Source organism: Mustela putorius, unplaced genomic scaffold (assembly GCF_011764305.1).
Source record: "Mustela putorius furo isolate JIRA1106 unplaced genomic scaffold, ASM1176430v1.1 tig00003834_pilon_pilon_pilon, whole genome shotgun sequence".
Taxonomy (NCBI): Eukaryota; Metazoa; Chordata; class Mammalia; order Carnivora; family Mustelidae; genus Mustela; species Mustela putorius.
The window spans coordinates 9,366,103-9,385,882 of record NW_025421987.1 but is presented as its reverse complement, the minus strand read 5'-3'; the positions used below and the strand labels follow the sequence as shown (position 1 = coordinate 9,385,882).

General features: G+C 36.0%; 1 protein-coding gene across 22 annotated transcripts in view; it reads right to left on the bottom strand.

The window, feature by feature from the left end:
- Positions 1-981: 981 nt before the first annotated feature.
- ROBO2 (roundabout guidance receptor 2) overlaps positions 982-19,780 on the bottom strand; it is a 1,685,112-nt gene continuing 1,666,313 nt past the window's right edge. For 7 of the 22 annotated variants that reach the window (XM_045088214.1, XM_045088212.1, XM_045088213.1 and 4 more), the window contains 5 exons: positions 15,473-15,655; positions 13,077-13,250; positions 6,332-6,604; positions 4,220-4,420; positions 982-2,440 (listed from right to left, as the gene is read on the bottom strand). In XM_045088214.1, coding sequence (XP_044944149.1) covers positions 2,439-2,440; positions 4,220-4,420; positions 6,332-6,604; positions 13,077-13,250; positions 15,473-15,655 — 833 coding nt within the window. In that variant the 3' untranslated portion in view covers positions 982-2,438. The remainder of the gene's footprint in view (positions 2,441-4,219; positions 4,421-6,331; positions 6,605-13,076; positions 13,251-15,472; positions 15,656-19,780) is intronic. The other 15 variants (XM_045088225.1, XM_045088224.1, XM_045088223.1 and 12 more) reach the window with 5 other exon arrangements.

Here is a 19,780-nt window from a genome sequence, read left to right as displayed (position 1 = left end):
TGTACTGCCAACATCTAACCCAAATGGTTATGTTTTATACACTGAAAATAATCAGGAAGGTCTGATGCTATGTCCTGCATTATTCCAGAAGTCACTGTCATACCCATACTCTACACTGAAGTCTTGGTTTATTTGTCACATTAGGGATCGGCATCTGTGTGTAATAAATGTGATTAATGAAAGTTTTAATCTAAAGTGGGTTACAGAGAAGCCTAAAGAGGGATCACAAATGAACAAAACTTTGCTTTTAAATAGAAAGAGGCGAAGTAGGGAGCTGCATAAATCAAAATTAAATTCCTCACATCCTACAGTTGTGGATAGTAGGTAGTCATTCTTCACAGGAACTTTTCACCTTCCCTAGACAATCTGACCCAGAGAAATCAAACTGCATTAAAATTCAGGCACTGGTGGTAGGAAGTTGATAACGCATTTAATAAGTGTGTCTCAGAATATTTTTTTTCTCTTCGGCCAAGAAATGAGCTACATGGCCCCAAAAGAGGTTGGGGCCCATAAAAAACATTACATTCCTCCACTCTTGCCTGTGTTGATGCAGTCTCAGGGAACAAAAAGGATAGAGAAAATGAATTACGTTATCCCTTTGCTACAATAATATGATACAGAATTGGAGATTGAGCCAAGAATGAATGGGAATATGAATTGTCATTCAAGTGGGTCCCCCATTAGAATTGATTCTAATAATCACATCGAACATTTTTCAAAGTACCAACTACTGAACACATCATAGGAAAAACATGAGAAAGTATAACTAGAAATAGAATTTACAGTTGTGGAGGCGGCAGATGGAAAAAAATGTCACCAGTGGGAATTTCAGGGAAGTTCTCTTCTACTTGACTGATCGACTATACACGAACCGAGGCTGACATATATTCCAAAGTCATATTCCTTTTGACCATACATGACTGATGTTCAGGAATTTCTTGTTCTCAAAGTCGTGGGAACAAATGAGGCAGGACACTGTTATTAATGTCCACTTAACGAGGTTTGGTTTTATTTAAAAAGTGTATAAACATGCATTTTTCTCCTTTTAAATTTTCGTTTTCAATTTACTCATTCAAAGTGGGTCAAACATCTTTTAGTTGGTAGCCAATTTCTGAGAATGTACCATAAAATGTTTATTCCAATAAGTCTACTTACTGTGAACTGAACATACTCTGAGCACTGCCTTGTAAGCACTTACAATTTGGCGATACATTTGTGGCATAAACTTCACTTCTTAACCAAATAAAACACAAAATTGTCTATAGACTGCATTATTTTTCCAAAGTCATAAATTTAAGTGATGCAGCTCTATCCTCTAGTGTGTACTGTACATGTATTAGAAAGATGAAACGAGATATTGCAATAGAGTTTTTGCATTTGGAAGCAGCCCGAGTATGTCCTAATAATAAATTGCCTCTTTAACTATTTGCTAGATATTCTAGAGTTCATTTTGTTTGTTTCCTTGGGGAACTTCATATTATAGTCTGACTTAATGAGTTGGAGAGATTAATTATGGTAATTCAGAAAATGCTTTTTTAAAAAACTGTAATATAAACACAGCTCTTGTGAAACACCTTAATTTCCTTCTGCTTGTTATAATTCTCAGACAGGTCAATTACAACAACAGGTTAAGTTGATTCTACATATAACCTTAATTTCCTTTTTTTTTTTTTTTTTTTAAGCAAGCTTAGTACATCTTTGCTATTTAGCCTGAAGACTTAAATTTCCTTCTTGCACCCCTGCTTTTTTGTCAATAGTAAAAGCCACCCTTCTGCTTTTCTTTTTGACTCAGTCCCTGATATTTAAAGAAGACTTTGCCAACACCACTGTTCCCTTGCATCTTTCTATTCCTACACCCCAACTGCAAACCCTCGAGCGTGATTGGTTCCAACCGGCGCACCCAGCCTAGCTTACAGTACAGAACCTCCCTTCACATTCAGTCCTGTTCTTCATGTCACGAGGAGTAGAGATTTGTGCTTATCACCAAATAAAATTGCAGTGCAAAATTTAAACATAAAAGTTACACAATTAAAAGTTAATATATGGCACCACAGCCTATTAATTCACATATAGTACAACAGACCAATAAAAACAGACAATAGTATGAACAGAGCTAAAAAGAGGGAGCTTGCATAGCAATGCACGAAAGAAATTATATACAGAGGAAAATCCTTTTCTTCCTGGAGGGCGAGTTTTGTTTTCTTTCTTTTGTATATACTCCTGACAAGAAAGAGTTAAGGTGGGTGGTGTACTTAAGAGAAGAACACAAGTAAAATATCTGTGGGATATGTGTGGCTGTGTGTCTTTACATTGCATTTACAGTTCTTTTAATAGTACATAAATAAAGAAATTGTTCATTGCACTGTTTAGTGTCATCACTTCCATGAGTTCAGACCTGGTGGTCCTTCAGAGCAGCTTTGCATGTCTCCTCTCAGTTACTCTACAAAGAGATAAAAATCAGAGGTAAGTTTGCATTGACATTAGGTAGGCTTTCCAACTGACCAACATGACAAAAAGCCACGTGAACAGATAATAAATGAAAATAACACCACCAGATGGGCTTTGCGAGTGTGTAAAGGTAGTGATGGGAAGGGAAAGAAAGAAACATTGTAAATTTGGAGATTTAAAATTCACATAGCGCTCTCCCTGCACGTCCCTGTGAGTTTACAGTTACGCTAAAATGGAAGTCAAAGCAAAATCCAAGCAGTCATGAATCAAATTAAGAATTATAAACATATCTTAAAAATGTGAAGTCTAGTCAATAAAGAACTTCACAGTTTGAAAGAACTTTTATTTTTCATTATTTCATGGCATCCCCCAGTCTGTGATGGAAGCATAATAGTAATGCCATTTTTTTAAGATCAGGAAGTAGAGAGATTGGGAAGGTAGCTGACTTGCGCTGGGTTGAGAAGACTGGAATCCAGGGATATTCCTTCATCAGTGCTTTTAATGTGAATTCAAATAAGCAGCTGAAACTATTTAACAAGTATAATTCTGACATTGGAGAGAAGAATTGGTAAATTTTACGAAAAAAAAAATTAACACAAAGAATTCAGAGCTTCTTCCTGTGACTGTGACATGCTCTCTTTCTCTGTTGTCCGGTATTTTATTTTTATAGATTATTTTATTTTTATAGATTATATAAATTATAGATTTTTATAGAGTAAGATAATAAATAATCTTTAAAAAGATTATTTTATTTTATAGATAGTTATATCAATGTTGGATCATTATTCAAAAAGAAATTTATTTATAAAATATGTTATCGTAATAAAATATCAACTTTACAAGGTCGACTGTCTAAATCTAAAAAAAATTATAATAATAAATGAAGAGCAACTAGGGAACGAGGAATTCCTAAGGTTCTTTAAAAGGCAAAGAAAACTGCAAAGTGGACTGTTCTTAATTAACTTATAAATATTAAGATTAATTGCCTAAATATAGGCAAATTTTGTATCATGTAAATCAGACTTGGAATAGAAGAAATATTCATTTAATGGACGGCTGTAAATAGCCATGCTCTATTTCCAAAAATCGTAATCAATTTTTTTCTCTTAGTAAAGCATGATTTCTACAATTCTGAAATTTGTTTATTGTCCCAATGTTATTGATGAGGTTCAGGACGTGCTACCCCAAAACATGACATCTTGGCATATGGAATATTGAAAGCTGAAGGAGTCTGAGAAACCAACAAAGGGAGGAAGGTCACTCTGACCTCTCTCCTCCCCACCTTGATCTTCTTCTCTGAAACAGACCATAAAACTCCCATGTGAAAGTTACCCTCCCTCTACCAGAGGAAGGAAGACATTCTTATTCCCAGAGACAGGGAGTTATAGGGCCGAGGAATCTGTGCAAACAAACCTTGTTAAACTAACCCTTATCTTCCCAGTTACTTCTTTACCCTTGACTTCTCCTCTATACCAAACCCCTCGGTATCATAAAATCTTCACAAATTTATGGTTTCTTTGTCTAAAAGATATAAAAGCTTTCTGCTCTGTCACTTCTTTCAGTCTACATGCTCTTCTGAAGTCACCCGTGGGCATGTAAAAATTCGATAAAATTTGTAGACTTTTCTCCTGTTAATCTCTGTTTATCAGTTTAATTCTCAGACCCAGCCAGGGACCCTAAGAGGGTCAAGGAAACTTTTTTCTCCCCTACATTATTGACCCACTATTTGTTCTGAATCACCAGTGTCTTTGAAGGGTCCTAAAGCACTTACATAATTCACCTGTAAACTGTCCTTGACTATTTGAGCCCATATATCCTATGTCAAGAAGGTCGCTGGCATTGCGCTGATGACTTCCCCTCAACACCTCGGCTTTCCTTGGTCCAGTGGATCCTTTAGAAGACGCTGTTCCTGACGAGCTGTGACCTCCTGGAGATGGGAAACTGGGCTTGCTGTATGGCACCAATGTCTCCTCTGAAAAAGAAGTACAAAGTGCTAAGCTGAACAGCAACATGGAAGCCAAACAAACTTTAAACATTAAGTTCAAGGTGGGCTAGTTTATGATTTCACTCTTCAGTAAAATTAAAAATAAGAGGTTCAATAAGCCTGGATATTAAAAAATTTCCATGTGCAAACAACATTTCTGATAATAGGAACTGAAACAGGATTAAATTAAAAGGAAATTTGGGGATGGGGTGCCTGGTGGCTCAGTTGTTAAGCATTAGCCTTCTGCTCAGGTCATGATCTCAGGGACCTAGGATGGACCCCCTTGTTGGGCTCCCTGCTCAGTGGGGAGTATCCTTCTCCCTCTCCCTCTGCTCCTGCCTCCTTGTTCATGTTCTCTTTCTCTCTCCCAAATAAATAAAATCTTAAAAAAATAAACTTGGGGATAAAAATACAATGTTACATATCATTTGCAAAATTTAAATTCATTAATAAAAGGGAGCTGAATACCATGAACCATATTATTTAACAAAAGCATTTTTATGAATATAATTTCTGGACTTCAGTGAGGCACCAATTAAATTTTTCAAAAATATTGAAGAAACATGGTTTTTGTTTCACTCTAAATTATAGCAACATTTTCTCAATCAATTTAGATAAAGAACTATATATGAGTTGACAAAGCTTCCTAAGTTTCTGTTGTTTCTGGGGATAGAAACACATTATTTTACAGATGGTGTATTTCCTTAAAAGAAAAAGAGAAAAACACAGTTTCATAACTAAATAATAAATGAAAACACATTTTAGGTATCAATCCTACAAATAACACAAGGTGTATTATTAAGTAACTAATATTTTAAAACATTTTTTTCTTTTTTACTTTCCTTTTTCCTTCTTCTTTCTCTCTACCTTTCTATTTTTCTCTTTCTTTCTAGATATGGGCTATTATTACTGTGATGACTATTTCTCTCCTTAAATGGTCTTTATGAAATCTCAAGAATCACATGACTTTTCTTTCACAACATGAACGATGTAAACTTCCTAAGTGTTTCACTAAATCTAGGTCTTAAAATGGATATATCTTGGCTCTTATAAACATTACATTTTCTAAAATCTTAAGTACCAAGTTGTGACATCATATAATTATTGAAAATGCCTGGGTAGAGGGCATATCTACAAATGACTGAGTCCAAATTAAAAAAACAAATGTGTAAAGAAACTTTCAAATGTTGTGCTGTGTGTGTTTGTGTATATGAATGAAAATGAATCCTGATATGAGAAGAAATGTTCCAGAAAATGTATTTCTATAATAGGCTCCAACAACCACTACCCCTCCCAAAATAAAATCCAACCACAAGTGATGACTTTTATTTTGTATCAGTTCCAGAAGCTTGATTTATAAACAAGAATATTTCCCAATGAACTGTTAACAATCAACTAAATTTAACCAGTTGGAGAAAGCACAGGCCCAGTTTAACCTTTTCTATCCTTAGATATTTACATACATTTATGTGCAACTTTGTTATTTCAATGAGTTCAACGATTTGACTGAAGTGAGTTCTCTTTTCAAAATGACTAGTTACTTCAGTCAAATGAAAGTGCTTGAAGGCAGGGATTAAATGGACGTTAAGATGAAATTTAGAGGTCTTAAAAGCATTTCAGTATAAACATTAGGAGGCAAAAATATCAAATTGTCTCTTGAATAATACAGGTGAAATCTCTTGAGCTCAAAGACCCCTACGCAAGGTTAACTTGAGGAACAATCCCCATGGGAATCAGCCTTAAGGTGTATGTTGGTGAACTTTGCTGAGGAATCCCAACTTTTCAGTGATTCAAGGCAAACTTTTTTCCGATGCGCTTAAACAACTGCCATTTCTAAAATACCTGGTAGGAAAACAAAAGGTAAAAGTCCACACTTTCTTGGGACTGTGCAGAACACACCTGGTCCAACACTTTGTTTGTGTAGGGCTTTCCGTATATCTTCTTGGCGTTCTGTGGAGTTTATCCATTCTTGGGTTTGTCGCTGCCACTCTAGGGATGTTCTAGCTGGACAATCCAATGAGCTCTTTGTGTCTTCTAAGCTGGATGCTGGTGGTGTTTCCAGAGAGCTTCCTTTTCTCTCTGTTGAGTTTTCCACGTTACCAGCATGCTGGTTCGGGCCTATTTGCTGCCTTAAACCCTGACCTGGAGGGGGATCTGGTGGTGGTGGAAGATCTAAAAATTGTGAATAATGTTTAGAATGGACTAAAATTTAATGAAAAATACAGGTTTTAATTCAAGATGAAGAAAAAAACCCGTGCCCTCCTAAAAGTCTCACTCATGCAAAAGAAATCTGGGGTGGGGGGGTAAGGGAGGGTTGCAGGGAGGGCAAAGGTCAGTTATTTCTGTCTAAAATGCATATTATTGATCTCTTTGCTACCATTGGATCATAGTGTCTTTGAAACAAAATCGACTGATTTCAATTATAATATGTAGAAAGTGTTTTCAATTGCACATTGAGGCTAATGTTCAAGGTACAAAATACAATTTATGTGTTCTCCATATTTTCTTCATTGTCCACTCCAACTCCCCAAAGTAGACATATCATGACACAAAAATGACTAGACATTCTAGCAGCTGTGTTAGTAAAAGGCCCTGGGAAGAATAAAGGCTGCCCTGCCACTCTCCATAGGAAATGTTGCCCTCGGGAAATTAAGAACTATATGCCGAATCATATGCAACATATGACTGCCTTTACCCATGTATGTGGTACATTTAGCAACAGTCAAGGGGTTAAGCTAACATTTATTAAATGCAATTAACATTCTGCCTGACAAACCAATTCTGGCTGTTCGTTTCATGAGTTAGCTAATGAGTTACAACTAATACATTATAATCTTCCAATGCATTAATTTTAATAACTAATAACCAATGTTCAGAGTACAGATAGAATATGCTTCATGGTGCTAGAATAGACAATGTATCATAAAAATTTGAGATGTGGTAGAATAGATAACTTTGTAAAAAAGCTCTTTAAATTAAATATAAGATATGAAAAAATCAAAAGTTCAAATGTGCAGCTAATTTTTTATTTTCCTTTCATTAACTGTGCAGATCATGATATCTTTATATTTGGATTATCTTCAACTGTGATCTTAGTCTCTTCTGTCATCTTTCTTTAAGAATTCTACTAGTTCTATAATATGATTTGTACCATTATACTAGTTCTAAAATTACTTTGTTAAAGATTTTGAAGTCTCCTGAACATTCTTAACATTCTTTTGGATTATTACCTTCTAATTTTTCTGGCATACTATTGCAAACTTCTCTGTTCATCCTTAGAATATCAGTGATTACATTAGTCGTTCATGAAATAAAATATCATATGCACTACATATATCTATTATCAATGGGGCTATTGCATATAATCTTCATCCATTATTTCCTGTGCTGTTGTTGTATTAGTGCTCTTACTTCTAATAATACTGTTTGTGAAATTCAAAAGGAAAAAGCATGAATTTCTTGTGAACAAAAGATAGCTTCCTTAAGGAAGGCTAAATTGTTCTTTTTAAAGACTTTGCTAAGAAACTTTATACTCTCTCATAATGAGAAAAATGATATTGTCCTCCACTGAATTGACAATAACACTCTCCTCCGCATCTGCTTTGGGAGTTCCCACGCTGAAGCAGCATTCCCAGTTCTTATGTATGTCCTCTTGTTAGATTATGAATTACTAATTATTGAAGGGAACAGTGTTTCCATCTGGGAGAATAAAGTTGCATTTGGAACATTTCTTCCAAAATGAAGAGCTGATCCAATATTGTGATATCTGTTTGTAGAATAATCCAGAAATGAGTTTATGTTTCCTTTATATTCAAAACTGAATTCCTTCGGTAGGCATTATTGTAAATGTAAGGTAATTGTTTCACTTGAGTGTTTGGACTTAAGACTGCCAGTAGGGGGAAGGGCAGGAATTATGACATTTGCTTTCAAAATAACTATCTGGTCATTGATTTTCATTCTCCATCAAAGCAGCTTCATCTTTAAAATGGCCAAAATGGCATCTACGTATGCTAGCCAAAATCCTGATTACTGTTTAATTTAACCTGAAATCATATAGCTATATAATTAAGTAATTTACTTGGAGTTTGTATATTCTAAGAAGAAAGAACATGACATGCACATTGAAATAAACAAATTGGAAAAAAAGATGAAATTAAAAATGACTGTGGCAAAAATAAAAGTAATCAAATATGTTCACTTAAATTTATTATTCATTTCCAAGTTGATTCATTTCAAGTAAATCAATTCACTAAAGAGTCTCTTACTGGTCTACTGAGGATTACACATTGTCAGGTACACAACAGTCCAATTAAATATGTACCATTTTTATTGTCTTTTTCAGGTTTAAAGAAAAAAAAAAGGCAAAAAGAAATCAGATACCTTCAGCTGGGATCTCTCCTTCTATGAACTCCAGGCTCACATCACTAAATCCATACTGAGGAGTTCAACTTAGATGTTTAGAAAGGATCTAAAATTTCACATATCTAAACTGAGTTCTGGACCTTCCTCTACAAGATATGCTTCTTCGGTAACGTCCATCATCTCAATTAGTAGCAACTGCATTCTACAAGTTGACCAAGACTTTGGAGTAATCCTTGACTTTCTTGCTTTATAGCCTGAGTTAATTTCACGAACAAATCCTGTTGGCTCTGCCAACCTATAGCCAGAATTCAATTCTTCTCCTTGCTTCCACTGATGCTACCTCGGGAAGAACTTCTACATCGCTACACTGGTTGAATTCTACAACCTCTTAAGTGGTTTCTGGGCTTTCACACAGAAAAGCACATTTAGTCTATCTTGACATAACAGCTACAATGTTTTTTTTTTAAATAGAAGCAGAAGTAAAATCATGTTACTCCTCCACCTTAAACACACACACACACACACACACACACACACCCCTCTTCAATGGTATCCGATTCAAAGTAAGAGCCAATGTCCTTACAGAAGCTTAAGACCCTACAAACGCCCTCACTGACTGGTCTAACTTCATATTCTATTCTGTTTTTCTCTCTGCCTCGGTCACACTGCTTCTCTTACTTTTCAGCAAAAAAGCTTCAGGCTTCCACTTGCTGTTCCCTTGACCTGGTGTGACCTCTCCTTGATACCAGCATTGCTCTTTCCCTTTTAATCTTCCAGTCTTCTGTACTGTCATCTACTTAGTCAAGCCTTCCCTGAGACTCTACTTAAAAAAGAGGTGACCCACTCCCGAATCCTGGTATTTCTCTACTTCCTTCCTATGTTTTTTCCCTCCATGATATTTGCCACCATCTTATATACTTTTACTTTCCCTTATATATTTGCATTGGTCTTTATCTTCCCTCAATAGAATGCAAGCTCCAGAAAAGCAGGGGATTTTGCCTGCTGGTTTCCAGCCTATCATTTGGTATGAGAATAAATTGATTAATGAATAAAGAAATTTGCTAAATGGTATAGGTTAGTTTGTAGCAGATCTGGAGTGTGGCCAAGGTAGTCTGTGGAGAGCAAAGACTCCCTTCACTAATTAGGACATAGGAATGAGGGGAGAACAGACTAGAAGGAAATGCTATGGTGGGGGGGAAGTTGATGGACAGAAAATTACTTTCTCTGCCTTCTTTCTTCAGCACTTGTCAGTGTATTGCTATCAAAGGGTATTCTTTAGCTTATGCAAATGGAATAGAAGATTTGGACTGAACAATGCCTGCTTAGGAGAGTCTTTATTCAAGGGAGAAGAAGACTCCTTGATGTGTGTGGTGGTTTTTGCATTGCCTTTGAGACAGAGGCTGATGTTTTTCACTGTTCCCGATTCCTCTTACTAGACACAAGAAAACACTACTTTCCCATCTAGTCAGTAGTCTGATGTCATGTGCCCATGCTCTTGTCAAGGAAATGAGAAGTGATATATGCCACATAGAGACTCCCAAGTGATCACCCAGATTTTGTCTTCCCCTCACTCAGAAGCCACAAATGTCTCACATTAAAAATGATGGCATCCCAATATTGAAAAAGCATACATCCTTATATGACTACTTAGAGGAGATCCACCTGACCTTTATAAATTATTATAAATTATTGTAACCATGAGGAACAAACTTGCTGTACTAAGCCATTGAGGGACAGCAGTGGTTTGGTATGGCAGCTTCCAGTAATTACCGATTAATTTACTCACCAAACACAATTTCGAAATGTATCAAGCAAAAGTTTAAGTGTAGAAATGTCTAGGCACTAAGTGCTAATCAACAGCAGCCTTCCCTAAAAGAACAGTTTGATTTTACATACAAATATTGTAAAATTATTACTGATGCATGGATTCATACCATACAAATCTAGGACACACACATTTACTATAAAATAACAACATCCTTAAGGATGATCTCCAGACTGCCATCCATAATAGATGTCCTCATGTCATAACTGGAACATCATTGGATCATAAACTTGGGAAGACATGGGAGCCAAAATTTCCCTTGCAATATTATTGCTTCAAAAATATTTCTACAAACAATACATAATCCATAACCTCCTTTTGAAATGGTGGCAACTTTAAGAGTTAGGGACTGTCTGTTGTTTAGAAATATAAGCAATAAATTGATCATATTTTAAAGTAGGAAGCAGCTTATTTGAACTAGACATTCTGAGAAAACTTGCAAGAACAGTATTTTAGTAAGAAAAGGAGCACTATCTTTTTGGTTTATATTTTTTATCTTCTGGATATTCTGTATATTATCTTCTTACATTTCAGAAAAAAAATTCTTTTCTCTTTCCATGACATTGATAGCAGGAAAACTATACAAAATTGTTAATTCTGAGTTTTATAACTACCATATCAATGGGGGTGGTCTTTTTTATCTAGAGGGAATAAGACCAACACTACTGACTGCTTTAAATGCTGAACTAATCTTCAGATCATCTGAGGCAGAAAGGAAGTGGTGAGCATTTTTGTTCACCACAGGATATTGGTTTATAAAGGAATCAAGATCCTGAGTTCACCCTTATTCTCAAATTCCACAGAAATACTCCCCAATGAAAACAAGGTAGCAGGAAAGATAAGTAAACCTGAAAGCTTTTAGAACAAGTTATGGTTGACTTTTTAAGTCTGCCCTACATTACAAAATGGCAACAGAAAGCACAGAGATGGCTACGAGATACAGACCCTTCACCCGAACCAATAAAGAGTAAGTACTTTTCCAACTAAGCCTCGTTCTGTCTTATAATGACAAGCCTAAGAGACTGAAATGAATGTTAAGGACACCATCATAGCTTCTCAATGCTGACTGCACATTAGATTCATTTGTGGAGCTTTAAAAATATCCATAATTGGTTTTCACTCTGAACAATGAAATCACAATCCCCAGGGAGTGCCTGGGTGCCTCAGTCGGTTAAGTGTCTGCCTTCAGCTCAGGTCATGATCTCAGGGTCCTGGGATCTATCCCCACATCTCCGCATGAAGCTCTCTGCTCAGCGAGAGTCTGTTTCACCCTCTACCTCTGTGCTCTCCCTTTCTTTCTCTAAGAAATAAATAAATAACAACAACAACAACAAACAAACAAATAAAAAAAACCCCACAATCCCCAGGGGATAATTTAAGAGTTCTGTAGATGGTTCTAATGTGAAGCTTGGGTAGGTTCACCCTTTTGGTATTTAGTAGAACTATCTCAGATTAAAGTTTGTATGCCTAGAGGGGATAGTGCTGAGAAGCAGAAGAAATGTACCTTTGGTTTTGGGCATTATACATAAATCATAGGTATTAATAGAATAAAACATCAGGATAAATATTTGTATTCCTATTTTTAAATGTATGAGAATTCAGTTGAACGTACAGGAAATAGATCCCACTTTAAAGAGATGAACTACTCTGTATTGAACAAGGACATTGCTCAATAATGTGCCTCTTGAAACTAGCAGTGTTTAAGCAAGTACTCAAAGACTGAAAGTTATACACAAATACAAGAATTGAAATAAATCAGCAGACTAGGGTCCATGGGCCAAATTCAGCCACTGTCTGTTTATCAACAAGGTTTTATTGGAAATCAGTCACACGCATTCTTCTTTTTTTTCCTATAGCTACACTCACACTACAATGGCAGCGTTGAGTATCTGTGACAGAGACTGTATGGCCAGGTAAAACAAAAAATATTTACTATCCGGACTTTTACAGAAAAGCTTGCTGACCCATCTACCAGATGATCTGTAGTATGGTTTTAGTCCTGAAATTCATGAAACTAAAAAATTGCTAAGTTACAAATCACTTCATGGTCTTTTTCAAAAGTGAAATACCATCGAAGTTATCTTAATTTGATGTCAGAAATGTCCCAAATTTAATATCAGAAATGCACAGCAAGTGCACGTGCTACCTGCGTTTTCTTTCCTAACCTCAAAGGGGAATGTCCATTAAAAAGCATTAATGGAAAATGCCAGAATGGCAGCAAGATCAACATTGAAAAGTGGTATGGCACACATTTCTTGGGGCGTGGTAATACAGAAATCCTTCCAGATTGTTAGAAAAGAGGGTGTTTTCTTTAAGCGAGACCATATTGCCGGGTTTTCTGCCTTGTTACATAATGAGGCAGTGCCTAATCTACCACTGCTACTTTAATCTAAGTTAATGATTCGCACAGAGCGCATCTCTTCGGCGAGGAGACAAGAGAGAAGGAAACAAACCTACCATCTGTCATTCCTTCCCTTCGATGAGGCAAGGCTGGTTGTTGGTCCATTCGCCCTCCCTTGTGTTTTTTAGTGGGCCGAGGCCTCTGACTTTGACTCAGGGCTGCACTGGTATTACTGTCAGTAGAAAATGGGCTGGTTGGTCGAGGTCTTTGAGAGGAGGTAAAAGCTTTGCCTAAAAAGAAAACAAAGGGAATGGGGTATAGAGAATGTTATAAGGCAGTGATTCTGCCTGTTTTGTATTTCTGCTCTTACTTAGCCTAACCTACAAACTTGCCTAGAGATGCCATTTAAAGATACCAAATACTGGTGCATCTCCATAAAAAAAAAATATGTCTTCTTGCTTTTATTTTATCCAATTTTTAGTAACCAACACACTGCCCACTGGAAAAAGATTCAAGCAAATGGATGTAAAACAAATCCACCAACCAAAAACCTGATATTACTTGATTATATTTTTATTTAACCTTGATGATCTTAGTGGTATTTTTATGGTTATATGCAAATTCATGCTGCTTTTACTTCTTAAAATTAAAGCAGTTACTTCTGAAATAAAAAAATCAAATTTTATCCTTGGGATCTTACCAATTCTCTCTGAGCACAGAAAAAGGTCCTGAAGTAATTGCATTTGAAAAATCTACATGAAAGGTCTGCTCAGAGACATATATTAAACTGACCTTACCGCCCATACAAATACACGATGAATTTTACCTCTTCTACAGAAACTCAATAACATTAATGTATAGTATAGGATAGATAGCAGGTTAAAATCACCTTGCATATCCAAAGTGTAATAGGTATTTTCTGATGAATATTACTGTATCTGAGCAGACTCCAAATTCTCATTGAAAAATGAAATTGTGTTATGTCCTTTTCTTGAGGTTTAGTACATATGCAGGGAAATTTATTTTGTGAAAAGGGTAGCTAATAAATGTTCAACATCTTATGATTTTAATATAATGTTCATTATGGTAAGTGAGGGTTGTTTTATGTGCATGTATCTATTCTCTTGTGCATGTTTTCCCTTTACATAAAATTATTGTATGTAGTTACATTTTCTTAAGTCAATGTGACATGATACTGCTTAATGCTTTATTAGCTATTAGCATACATGCAAGAAATGCACTTATGCCTTCTAATTTATTAGTTTCCTTGCACTTTCTCATTGCTGTGCTTATAGCTATGCCACAAAAAGCACTCAGGCAACATAAAGTTTCTGACTTACGCCTTATAAAGCAAGAAAATTCAAATAACTGTTATATTTGATATAATATATCATATTTTAGTTCGGATGCTATATGAAAAATAAACCTCTGCAATGCTTGGAAAAAAATTTTTATATCATTTGAAGATTCCTAATGCATACTGAAAAGAAATACTGATGGTATAATTCAAAGAAAATTTCCAAGACTCCTTTTTATCACCTGAGAGTTTAGTGAAGGGTCAAAACCGTTTTTCTTCACTTTACTAGTTGAATACTATTAAGATTTCTTAAACATGTTTAAGGCTTCATTAGTTTGTTTTGTAAAGTAGCTCCATTTAATTCACATTTTAGAATCTTTTTATAAGTGCATTTAACAAGTACAGCCATAGAATAGCATGGATCAATAGCCGAAGCTATTTTGTTTCAGTAAAACAAACAAACACAAATTACTGATCTATTATGAGGATGAATCTCACATTTCTTTTAGGGAAAAGAATCAGATACATGAAAAATTATGAAATTGGTACTCAATTCCTCTCAGAAACCCAAATTAGATTAGGCCAAAGAGCCATACACATGTAGTCATCATTTTATTCTAGTGGCAAATGCAGTGGGTGTATCTTTAATTAGCATCCTTTAAAACAAATAACAAATTATTGGGTTAAAATTTTAACAGCCCAACAATTAATAAGACCATCAGCCATTTGAACGGTTAGACTGGCAGCCATAGACCCATTCACCCCCTGCTGAGAAAGCCTTCCCAGAAAACACATTTGCAGAAAGAAATGGGGCAAAGGAAAGTGATGGAGATAAAAGCTGAATAATTTTAATCACTGGGCCCATTATTGATTGTGTGAGAATTTGGCCAAGAGTGAGTTATTGAAAAGTTAATGGCCATCCCAGATGCAGCTTGGCTATCACGTAAAAGGAAAGCGGATTCCAATTAATCAGCAGAGCCGTGAAGGGGAAGGGAAAGAACGGAGAGAAGTGGGTGAGTAGGAGCCTATTCTCGGCTCTGCAAAAGTAGCATCGGGGAGAAAGTTCTGGTAATTGAGGATCCGAACTGTGGTCATGCATGTTACAGAAAGCCCTGCAGTCAGACTCACTGAGGAGGAAGAACAGGAGAAAAATAGCTCAGTGTCTAAAGGACAAGACTCTCTCATGCAAAGAGTGTGGACTCAGAGTCTACCAACCTGTTCTCGTAAGGCTGGTTCCATCCAGCCTAAAACCAGCTTTATCTGCTGCTGCCACCAGTGCTTGTGCAAAGCTGCCGCTGGCAAAGATGGCGCCATCTGAGGAACTACCTACACTAGATCTATGACTAGAAAAGTTACGGTCCTCATCAGATGCAGAGCCCCATCCATTTACCATTGAACCTAAAAACAAATGTAGTTGTCTAGTGAGTGGTACATACTGGATAGCTCATCTCCTCGCACACACTCCTCTAAGGAACAAGTAGGCTGCCTCAACTCCTCACTCCTCCCCGAGGCAAATCTGGTTCCATCCTGACCTCCGCAGCCATATGCAAGCCTCCTCCACGGTTTCCACATTCCTAGTGCGGGCGAATGAATCCCCAGTAAAACCTAAACCTCTTTGCAACGCATAAACAAAACATGTTTCGTATGGTTCCAGTCTTATATTGTTTATATTATTACATAATCGATTTCTGAAATAGAATGGCTATGTATACCTTCGGCCCCACAATTCAGAGAAGGACACTTTTATTGAAGTAAATTATAGTGTCATTTAAAGTAAACTTATCAAGGTTTCAGATGAAGGAAGAGGGTGAATATATATTTTGAATTTAAATAGACTCAAATGATAATTTGCAATCAATATACAGTGGTGTACTGTGGAGGAGCTAAAATCATTTCGAGGTTTTAAAATACAAATGGAAATAATCAGGAAATATAACAACAAACAGTATAAACAACAAAAAAAAGTATGACTAGTATCAGAGCATACAGACTTAGAACAAAGAAAAAAAGTATCTCTAAAAATTTCTATTAATTTCAAAGCTCAGGATGCCTTCTTTGCTTTTTAATTGTTTTAAGTACTCCAGGTTTCTTTTTACTATGAATCTTTGTTTTAGAAAATTAACTATTATGAGGGATGTAACTGGCCTTCATATGGATTTTCTGCAAAACACAATATGGTGATAGAGGAAAAGAATGGTACTTTTATGTGTCAAGAGCAGCAAAACATGAAGATACTGAGAAATAACTTTTATTCTTAATTTTTCAGCACATCATTTACAAGTTCAGATTTTTTTCTTAGACCAAGGCACACGGAAACTTTAATCTATTATTTAATACAATTAATATTACAATATTTAAGCTGTGTACTATTAATTTATGACACAATAAAGTGTCACATATTTCCTAGCCTAACTTTTAAAAAAAAGAGGCAAAAAAAAATATTTATAAGAAGCTCATTTATGGTTTCTACATCAACAAATTACATAGTCACAAAAAAGAGATTAAAAATAGATCCCCCCCATAGATTCCCCACGCCCCTTTTCTCCAGCATTTAAGAGACAACAGTCCAGATAAGATTATTGGTTTGATGCAGCGTTTGTATTTTTGGCTGAGGTGCCAGGATACAATCACACGGGTTCATGCACTTTCAAGAGAGAGAAAACAGAAACCAAAGGGGTTAGAAGAATCTGAGAAGTTAAAAGGGTGTTAAGTGTAGCAGAGAAAGATAGAGTTTTGATTCTATTTGCCAATAGCACAGAGATGTACTTTTTACTTTCCAAACAAATTCCCCTGACACAGGCCACTGCAAGGGAGCCCAGATAACAGCAGTCACCGAGCCTCCTCTGAGAGAACCATTTCTGAGTTAATGATCACAAGTCAAGGACCAACAGCCCAAAACGAAAGGAGAAATGATGCAGTGGGCTTTGCAATATAATGCTACGACAGATAAGAAAAAAAATCAAAGTGATTCAGTCAGTGATCACCGGAGAGTACGAAACCCTAGAACTGAGGAGAGTTTTGAAATACGTGAAAATTCTGTCCTGGTCTCTCCTACACACCTGTTTTCTGTATTTCTAAATGTCCGCTGAGCATCTACAGCTAAATCTTTGTCAGCTCTCTGAAGAAACTCCCTCTCCAAACAAGCAACTCCTTTATCTCATCTCCAGTTTCATTCTTAGGTGCCTGGTGATTTCCTTCTGGTCCCTCTGTCTTTCTCATTGTCATCTGAAGTAGTTTTCTCATTTGACACCTAATTTTGTTCCTCCCTTCAAAACCATTCAGTTTGCGAATGCCACATCTGGAGTCCAAGGTTAAGAATTTGAGCTCCTTCGGTATCTAGCCCAGCCTCTCTTTCCAGCCCTACACCCTCTTACAGCCCTTGTAGTCCCACTGCCTGCCCCACATATGCCGCATTATCTCTGGTCGCTTCGACACACCTCTGGATTGTCATTAACTCTACTGACCACTGCCCAACTTGAAAGTCCAAATCAATTTCCCTTTTATTACCTTGATTCCACCTCACCTTTAACCCTTAGGAAGAATCGATTTCTCTACTTGTGTTTTTCAAACAGTATGCATACAGTAGCGTATCAGGTGTCTACGAACTATAGTTTGTAGACACCTGATACGCTACTGTATGCATACTGTTTCTTATTCTAGACAGTGGAATTCTGGAAATGAGGGACTCTTACTCATTTTCCTATTTCTTCTATGGGGGCTGTGCCCAGTAGAAATTCAGCAAACATCAGGCATATTGAATTCAATGTCTTTAATGTTTCTCATTATTCACCATAAATCCTATATGTAATTCTATCCCATGTGCCATTTCCTAACAATGAACTTATTTTATTTACAGAAAAAATATATTCCTAAGAACTTGTAGAAAAATGTATTAAGTAGGAATATAATGGTAGTCAACTCTTGTTGACAACTTGGACAATAGCAAAAGAAGCGAGTTATTACCTGAAAGGGAAAACTAAAAAATTAATTAATATACATAGCTGTGCTTTGATATACTTGAGTATTAATATTTATTAATATCTTATTCAAAGTAAGATAATGATGTTATATGAAGTGGCGATTTGCTTTTTTCCCCTGAGTTCTCCATCCACACTCAATCATGTATTTTAACGTACTTAGCCCATTTTTGTTCATTTAAATTCTTTCTCTGCTATAACCAGCCAATAAATAATTGTTGTTTTTTTTTCCTGTTCAAGTTGTCTTGCTGTGTGTTTTGAGCTTCAGGATTTATCATTATGACAAATACAGTCTCTGAACCTGAAAAAGTAGGAAAAATCCTTCACCACAGCAGCGTCATTAAAAAAATGTGATTTTATGACCTCTCTTAGCAGAGTTAGCTTGAGTTTCAAAAACACCATTTATCTCCTGTGGTAATGAGTCCTTCATATGCAGCTTGCAGATTTCAACCTACAAATTTGCCAATCCCTAAACGGACCAGCTACTTTGCTGCCTTTCTGTCTTTGCTGACTTTATCTCCACCATTAATGTTCCTTGCCATGTCCTCAGAAATCTCAGTTATTCATGAAATTTTCTTTGGTGCTTTCTTTTTCCTTTCCATGGGTGGAGAGAGCAGCATGGAAGATATGGCTTGGAGTAGGTTTTGGTCAATATAGCAAGAATAACAGCTCTGTTTTCTTTGCTATTCCATGTAAGAGCTAAGAAACTAGAGAGATGACTTCAAAGTTGAAAAGACAAATGCTACACAGGCCTGGCCTTGGTGAGCATCAGGAAATCTCATTACCCCAAGCTAAAGAGGGGCAAGTGCCCTCAGGTTAGTACAGTTGAGTTTACCTTCAAAATGGAGGGCAAGAAAGAAACAAAAGAAGGCAATAAAGTTTCTTTCTTCTTTGTCCCTCACTCTTTATTTTTGATAGCCCCTTTTCTCTATTTAAGTACGATCTACGGAATGGGGGTACTGGTGGGGAATATTTTAAAAGAAAATTAGCAATATACCATGGAGAAAAAAGTATAGAACATACATTAAATTTCTTGCATGCTATAAAATTGTTACATTTGTTTAAAGCAATCACTGATTTCACCTCTGTGGCTACCATTCTTGCTCTTTCTTTAGATTTAAGCATCAGGAATGATCTGAACATTTGTGGAAACCATTAAAATAAAAGAAGACAATGATAGGAAGGAAAGGAACACATTGGTTCACGAATTAGAAAGTAAGCAAGAAAGTAAATGGGTTTTACTTTCCTAGATGTAAATAGAAACATAAAAATTGAAATGAACACCAAGTGAATGAGTTCAGGTAGAGATTCTTTACAAATTATAAGCAATCCATACCAATTTGACATGTTATAGCCCCAAACATCATCAATACATATTTAAACATTTAATGAAAAATGAATTTATGTCACATAGCCAAATTTATTTGTGTTTACATTTTCAATCTTTGGAAATTTCTCAGGTTTAAAGTTGCTGAAAGGCCAAAAATATCTCAAATTTATTCAAGCTATTAAAGAAGAACTGCATATAGGACATTAAGTTGTTGCT